Source organism: Sardina pilchardus, chromosome 23 (assembly GCF_963854185.1).
Source record: "Sardina pilchardus chromosome 23, fSarPil1.1, whole genome shotgun sequence".
NCBI classification, from domain to species: Eukaryota; Metazoa; Chordata; class Actinopteri; order Clupeiformes; family Clupeidae; genus Sardina; species Sardina pilchardus.
Genome location: NC_085016.1, coordinates 18945194 through 18953534, shown reverse-complemented (window position 1 = coordinate 18953534; position 8341 = coordinate 18945194). Strand labels below are relative to the sequence as shown.

At 49.7% G+C, this 8341-nt stretch overlaps 1 protein-coding gene across 1 annotated transcript in view; it reads right to left on the bottom strand.

The window, feature by feature from the left end:
• pard3ba (par-3 family cell polarity regulator beta a) overlaps positions 1 to 8341 on the bottom strand; it is a 165748-nt gene that overhangs the window by 118683 nt on the left and 38724 nt on the right. Inside the window, exon 4 of the mRNA XM_062527538.1 lies at positions 3623 to 3789. Coding sequence (XP_062383522.1) covers positions 3623 to 3789 — 167 coding nt within the window. The remainder of the gene's footprint in view (positions 1 to 3622; positions 3790 to 8341) is intronic.

The window sequence follows — 8341 nt, the reverse complement described above, 5'->3', positions numbered from 1 at the left end:
CACTTTAGTCTCTACTCTCTGGGCTGGGGTGTGTGTGTGTGTGTTGTGTGTGTGTGTGTGTGTGTGTGTGTGTGTGTGTGTGTGTGTGTGTGGTCTCTCAGCATCCCTGTGTGTGCTCGTCTTGCACAACAACCTTCAATACCAGCCCCTGCCTTCACGCAGCTGCCTCTTCCACTCACAGAGGCACACCGGAGGGAAGGGGTGAGTTTCCCTGCACCATTTGTACGGACATTTTCACTGACACCAAACACAAGACACCAGGACCCAGAGGGGAGAGAGGACATGGAGAGAGAGGAGGGAAGAGAAGAGAAGAGAGAAGAGGAGAAAATAGAGGAGAGGAGGGGAGGGGAGGGGAAGAGAAGAGAAGAGAAGAGAAGAGAAGAAAAGAAAGGAATAGAGAGAAGAGAGAGGAGGGGAAAAGGAGAAGAGAGAGGAGGAGAAGAGGAGGGAAGAGGAGAGAAGAGGTGAGAAGAGGCGAGAAGAGAAGAGAAGAAAAGAAAAGAAAGGAGGAGAAAAGGAGCAGAGAGAGGAGGGGAAGAGGAGAGAAAAGAAGAGAAGAAAAGAAAGGAGGAGAGAGGAGAAGAGAGGGCAGGGGAAGGGGGTTAACTGCTGATGCTTTTGTGATGAGAAGGAGCGCCAGCCTGCAAAGACCTCTGGTGTGCAGGGCCAGCCAAAACGGCAGAAATATATTTCAGCTGCTCTTACGAGACAAGTCAGACCCACAGGATCTGGAGCCAGGCAGGCTTCGGTAGTCGGGATAAACCGGGGCTCACTGGAAAGGTCAACATAAAGTCAGGACATGTTGCGTCATCTCCAAACATTCACTGGTCCACTAAACTTCCCAAAACACAATTGAGACGCAAACACATAATGACAGTAAGCAGGAGGAATTTGGTTTCAAAACGAGTGTGCATTGCAAGTACTCCATCATTTTAACAGCTATTTAGCAAGATTTGAATTATAGATTAGAACATAGAGTTTATTTCTCACACAAAAAAAAGACACAGCTCCAAACAATATAAAGAACACTATGACCAAAGCAGACAGGACCAAATATATACAGACAGACACCAGACGGCTAAATATTTCTCATTTCTGCTCTGTCTGGTGCTTTCTATACCTCTGCCACTACTCTAGCCTGGCTCGCTCTCACACATGCCTTTCCGGTAGGATCCGAGATCTAAACAGGAGGGAAAAAAGTTCAATTACTCTGCCAACCTCTGGGAAATTTCCCTGAAATTAAACAAACACTTTGATGGCCGGCTGAGATTTCGGATGTGGTTGGCAGCCAGGTTTACGAGTGCCACATGAAAGGGCTTCAAACGGCCGGCGCGCAGAACAGGAGCCAGGGCTGGACAAGTGGAGGGTGGAGAAAGCGGGGATGTGTGTGTGTGTGTGTGTGTGGGGAGGGGAGGGGAGGGGGGAGGCTGGGTAGCGGCTTTAGGATTTGGGCGGCAGCCACAAGGACACGGTGAGGTGGAGCTGGCAGGAGCACAATCTCCCAGCTTGAAGACTGGATCAGGAGGGCACAAGAGCTCGTACAGTGGAGCCCAGAGGAGGCAAGACAAAGACGGAGAGACAGGGAGGGGGGGGGGGGGGGGCACAGAGGAAGAAAAAACAAGAGTGTGTGTGTGTGTGAGAGAGAGAGGGGGGGGAGGAAGAGAAAGGGAGAGTGTCTGTCTATCTGTCTGTCTATGTAAAAAAGAGATGGAAGAATATGTGGACAGCATGTATGTGTGCAACCATGAGTGCACATGGACACCTATATATCTATAAATACACACACTGCGAGTGTGTGTGTGTGTGTGTGTGTGTGTGTGTGTGTGTGTGTGTGTGTGTGTGGGCGCATGTGTGTGTGTGTGTGTGTGTGTGTGTGGCTGCCTCACTGCACATCGACCTCGGTAGGAGCCGGCCCATGAAGACAATTCTTCTAAGGGTGAGGGCAGAGGTGTGTGTGTGTGTGTGTGTGTGTGTGTGTGTGTGTGGTGTATGGCTCAAGAGTGCCACAGGTGCAGAGGACTGACAGCAACAAAAAAAGAAGGGTGCAATGAAATGGGAAATTAAACGTGAGCCACACGTCCCCAGCACCCGGAGATGGAAACAGCGTAGAGAGGGGGAAAGGGTGGGAGAGGGGGAGAAAAGAAGAGAGGAGAGAGGAAGGGAGGGAGAGAGAGAGAGAGGAATGGAGAAAGGAGAGAGAGAGAGAAAGAAAGAGAGGGAGAGGGAGAGAGGGAGGGAGGAAGGAAAAAAGAAGAGAGCAAGTGAGAGAGAGAGAGAGAGAGAGAGAGGGGAAGGGTGGGAGAGAGGTAGGCAGGTCTCAGCTGTGGAAGAGATAGAAAAACAGAACAGGGAAACAGAAAGCAATTGCTTCCCTAAAGCACACAGTCGTGAGAAGATGAGTAGCTATAGAGAAATCAGGATATGATAGCTTTGGGGGAGACAGGGGGGTAAGGACGGAGGGATGGATGGAAGGGGGGGAGGGCAAACAAGATCAGATGGATGCCCTTTGACCCCAGCGGCAAAGTCAGCGGAGTGATCCGTCTTCGTTCCCAAACTCGCGTCTGTCAGAGCGTGTCTGGATCAAAGCCAGGCTGGCGGCGCGGCGACCAGACACCTCGACGACGGGCGCTTGTGGCCGCGCGGGAGCGGGAGCAGAGCGAGGTGCCTGCTGCGCTCAGACGCCACATCTCAATGAGCTCATAGAGCCCCGGCGCGGTCCCAGGGCACAGAGGTCCACACATAATATTATGGGCTTTCCTATGGCCGCGGCTGATCTTTAGAAGTCAGGGGCAGCCGATGGGCGATATATGCTACCAATTTGTTTTGGGAAATATTTGTGTGTTTTTCCCTCTATTTGCATTATATACTGTACTTAACACCTCCCTTATAGATCCCTTTTAGCTATAGACTAGCTATAAGCTAACAGGTCTAATCTACTTCCAATTAATTATGCTAAGCTAGGCTAAAGGTGACAGACTGAGCTATTGCTCACATAAAGGGTATATCCTCTTATCTTACTCTGGGGTGGATGTCAAATCAGCTCATTTCGCCCAAAAGATGGCGTGTCCCTTTAACGCAACAGGTAAAGGAAAAAGACCTGAATCGCTGCGACATTGTTACGTTCCGAGAGTCGATCGGTCGGTTCCGGGCGATGAGGGGTGGACAGCGCTGGCCCATTTGTATGAGCACTGTTGGGTGTGTGTGAGTGTGACGGTGGAGTGGCGTGAGAGGACCTGGGTAATGTAATGTATGCAGATGGATTCAGGCAGAGAGGCTGAGGGAGCGCTGGGCTTCATTAGGGCCGCGCTGTTTGGCCTCTCCTCATCTGCCCCGGACCAGAGGCTCTCTTCCTGTGCACACTCTACCTCAGCCTCTTTCCTTTTCTTTCTGTTTAAACACCCCCCCCCACCCACCCAGCCCCACCCTACCACACACACACACCCCACCACACACACCCACACCTCCATATCTTACATTCACTACCAGCCCTTTCCCCAAAATCTGAACATCTAATTTTTTTCCCTGTTTATCCCCTCCTTGTCAACCCGGTCCAAAGCTCCCTCAGTATCACCACCCCTCCCTCCCTCCTCCATCCCTCCATTTCCCTCTGTGTCCCACTCACCGTGGCTGGGGCCGGGGCCAGGACCAGGGCTGGGGGTGGGGGCGGTGCCAGGGCTGGGGGCGGGGGTGGCGGGCTGCTGTCAGGGCTGCGTCTGGGATCTGGGACCTCCAGCTCCTGTGGCACGGCCAGAGCTGAGTCACTGCTGCTCCGCACCAACAGAGGAGTATCTGAGAGAGAGAGAGAGAGAGAGAGAGAGAGAGAGAGAGAGAGAGAGAGAGAGAGAGAGAAGGGATGAAGAGAGAGAGAGAGAGAGAGAGAAATGGAAAAAGGAAGGAGGGAGAGATGGTTAGAAAGAAAGAGAGAGGGTGTGAGGAAGAGAAAGAGGGTGAGAGAGAGAGAGAGAGAGTGGGGAAGAGAGAGAGAGATAGAAGGGTAGAGAGGCAGGGGAAAGAGAGAGCAGGGCAGAAGATTAAAAAGAGAGGAAGAGATTAAAATGGGGAAAATGACCAACGATACACTCCGAATCTGTCTATTTCACAGCACAAGCACATCAACCAGTGAATAATGTGGCCTTTACACCAGACAATAGTTCAAACAATAGTGTTTGTCTGGACACAATGTATGAAGGGACAGAGGCCCACGGCCTGTACGCTTGAATAGTTAAGTAGTGTCTAACAGGCGAGGAGTGTGTGTGTGTGTGTGTGTGTGTGTGTGTGTGTGTGTGTGTGTGTGTGTGTGTGTGTGTGTGTGTGTGTGTGTGTGTGTGTGTGTGTGTGTGTGTGTGTGTGTGGTGGGGGTAACCCAGACAGCTCTCCACCTCACACACCCCACAGGTCACCATCTATCCAGCTGCTTCATATAAAGCCCCTAAAAACACGCACATACACCTCTTGATCAAACACATATAAATTAACAACAAACACACACACACACACACACACACACACACACACACACACACACAAGTATGAGACCAGGCACAAAGAGAAGGTTGCCTACACTCATATGCTGGATGGGGAACCCTGTTAAGAGATCCTGTGTCTCACACCAGGAGGGGCCTGCTCCTCCGTCCAACACTGCACAGAGAATAAGCCACTTTATGCACCCTTTCTCTGATGACAGCCAACCTCCAGAGGACTAGGGAGTGTGAGAGAGAGAGAGAGAGAGAGAGAGAGAGAGAGAGAGAGAGAGAGAGAGAGAGAGAGAGAGAGAGAGAGAGAGAGAGAGAGAGAGAGAGAGACGAGAGAGAGAGAGAGAGAGAGAGAGAGAGAGAGAGAGAGAGAGAGAGATTCACAAGTAGAAAGTGTAGAAAGGGGTGAGTTTTGGTGTGTTAAGATGTCATCTCTGTTCAGCCTGCCCTCAAAGTATGGATCCTGACCTTGTCACAAACACAAACACACACACACACACACACACACCGACCAACACAGACACACGTTAACACATTCATATCTGCCCTCAATGCCACCCACACAAAGGCACTGTTGTTTGCAATGGCTGGCATAACACCCATGCATTTATATGGCGAGGGAGAGGATATTGATACCAGGACGACAAACGACAAACACACCCAGCGATCCAACAGATACCGATAACTCTCTCTCTCTCTACTCTCGCTTTTCCTAATGACATCAAAAGCCAAATCTTCTGCCTTTCCCCCAAATTGAGTGTAGCGAGCATTAATTTGCTATTGATCGTCACAATCTTATTAAAACAAGATTCAATAGAGATGACTCGGAGTGTAAAGAGAAAAGAGCCGTTAGGCTTTATGCAATATTCCCCTCGCAGTGTGTGTGCGCGCTTGTCAAAGCCCTCCAGGGAGTCACTAAAAATACAACAAAAGGAAATGAAAATGAGACGTGTGAGAATATGATCTTCGCGGTGGTAAACTGCATTTAAAAAATAGATCTGAGGCATTCCAAATACCTCCCGTACGCCCCCGCTGGAAATAGATTGATACGAAAGTGAAGTCTTTAAGCAGACGTTAAGGGATAATCTATACGCTCGCAGTGAGTGTGTGTTCCTTTAATCAGGGAGTGCAGGGAGGGTGTGCTGAGAGGGTCAGTCCACTGATTAGACGGATGAACGGACAGTATCACAGAGAGAGAGAGAGGTGGAGAAAAAGAGTATGTGTGCGCGTGTTTGTGTTTGTGTGTGAGAGAGAGACTGTGTGTGTGTGTGTGTGTGTGTGTGTGTGTGTGTGTGTGTGTGTGTGTGTGTGTTGTGGTGTGTATATGTGTGCGAGTGTGTGTTTGTGTTTGTGTGTGTGTGTATATGTGTGTGTGTGTGTGTGTGTGTGTGTGTGTATATGTGTGTGAGTGTGTGTGTGTGTGTCAGTGTGTGTGTGTGAGAGTTACACTACTAAACATCACACACAACCTCACCATGCAAGGGAAGAGCACACCCAGTGTTCACTGGTTCACTGCCAACACACACACACACACACACACACACAATCTCGTAATCATTCTCATCACTACCCATCTACACTTGAATCTTCCCTCAAATCAATCACAGAGCCTTATCGATGGGCAGCCGCGCACTCTCCAGCACAAATTCACTCAGGGCCTAATGAGGGGAGATTGTGTGTGTGTGTGTGTGTGTGTGTGTGTGTGTGTGTGTGTGTGTGTGTGTGTGTGTGTGTGTGTGTGTGTGTGTGTGTGTGTGTGTGTGTCTGTGGGGAGATTGGAGCGGGATGGGGATGCTTTTTTCCCCCACTTTTCGTGCATTTGCGTCATTCATTATTGACCCATCGAGTGGCCAGAGCGAGCTGATTTGGGGCGATCCATCATCAGGCGTCAGAGAGTGGATTTCTGTGCTGGACACATTGACACTTGGAAGGGCCCGGAAAACAAAAAAAAGTTCTCTAGGACAAAAGTTAAGGTGTTAGGACGAAAGTCTTTGAGGCGATGCGAACCCTCCGTCGCCAAGGACACAGCAAGCTGGGTTTCAGGAGGAACGTCAAGGTGAGTACCTTGCTGAGTGAAGGTGTCCATCAGTAGGCCAAGCAGCCCCTACTGATCTTTGAAGTAGAGGACAAGGAAGCAGTCACTGTGAATTTGTCAGTGAAGAGACCAAGCAAGAGGGAAGGAACGGCGGCCAAGACGATGGCACAGTGCATGACCCAGACGCCAGGTCCACAGCGCAGCTGAAAACAAAAACAGCCAGATGTTCCTTCTCTTCCACGTTCCACCCGCTCAACCACACCTGCCACTGGCTGACATCAAGGTCGCCATGGAACTACACCTCCAGGGAGGAGCAGCATCCCCCAAGGACCAGTGGTACCACCCTATAATCACAGGACTGAATAACACCACACCACGCCACGCCGCGCTCAACCCCGACAGGTTGAAATGAGTCTGGGTGTTTAGAGGGATAAATATACTAGACAGGATGATGTATAGTGTCCGACGTCAGAGAGGGTCTGGAGATGTTTGGAAAGAATTCCATGGGCTGGGCGAACACGCGCTGGTTAGCAGAGCAAGGGCGAAACGGATTCCGTTTCATGAGCGCAGAGGTTAAGGATGAGGTCATTCGCCAACGTTCCCTCCAACGCACGCATAAACAAATCCCGCGCTTGATGCCGATCTGCGCCTGGTACTTGTTTATACCAGTTAAACAAACAGACGTGACCTGCTGGTGAGGGAGACGTCCGTACCAGTAGCCGCCCCGCGCTGGAGCCGTGGGCAGCGTGTTTACATCTGGACGCTCCTACCCAGGCCTCAACTCAGCTCCCAAGATCCAGTACAGTGATTCCCTGTGTATTAGCCACATTTTGTATACGCCACAGAACAGTGTTTTATTCAAGTTAAACAGAAACAAAACCATATTAATACCATATTAACTGCCCCCATGTATTAACCTCATAGCTGAAGAACATTTTGCAAAATCAATGTATAAGCTGCGGCTAGTAGTCAGGAAATTACGGTCTATTTCTATGGGATTGTAAGAACATGGCATCAAAATGTCATGTTTAACGTCTGGATCACACTGTGAAAGCGATGGCGTCTGCTATGCGTCATCTCGGCCATTGAACATTATAGACTACGGCAGGTTCTCTCCCTGAAATCATCCCCTTCACTTCACCACCACCACCAAGAGCAACTCGAGGCTCTCCAGCCGTGGGTGTGGAAACGTTTCCATGTATAGAAACCCGAAAGAGCAAGCTTAATGAAGGGTCATCTGCAAAACAAAATGACCGTATTCTCAAACGGACCTACAGCACTCAAGGCTTCAGCCAAGGGCTGTGACCTCAAGCAAGCACAAGGGACACAGGAATGTGTGTTTATGCGTGTGTGTGTGTGTGTGTGTGTGTGTGTGTGTGTGTGTGTGTGTGTGTGTGTGTGTGTGTGTGTGTGTGTGTGTGTGTGTATATATCTGTTTGTCTGTGTCCACCCCAGGCTCTCCTCTGGGCTGGGTTTTGGCAGTCAATTCTGGTCAACATTGTACAGTGGGCAATATCCCTGGAAAGGAATGCATTCTTCAACATAAACTGCATGTGTCTCGTGTATTCAAGCTTCTGTAATTACATAGTGCCTTAAGAAACACAGGACCTCTTTGCCAGAGAACATTAAAATGCTCTCCATGCGCTCACAAAGACTCTGCTGTGGACCTGGGTGATACAGGGGCATCACCATGGCAATCTGTATGTAAAGCTAAAGACTGATATACATACATACACATTTACACCAACTAGCCATTCATCACACATTCCCATCAAGATTCCATATCTTCAGTGTACTGAAACTGAATGAACAGCATGAATGAGTCCTTTATATT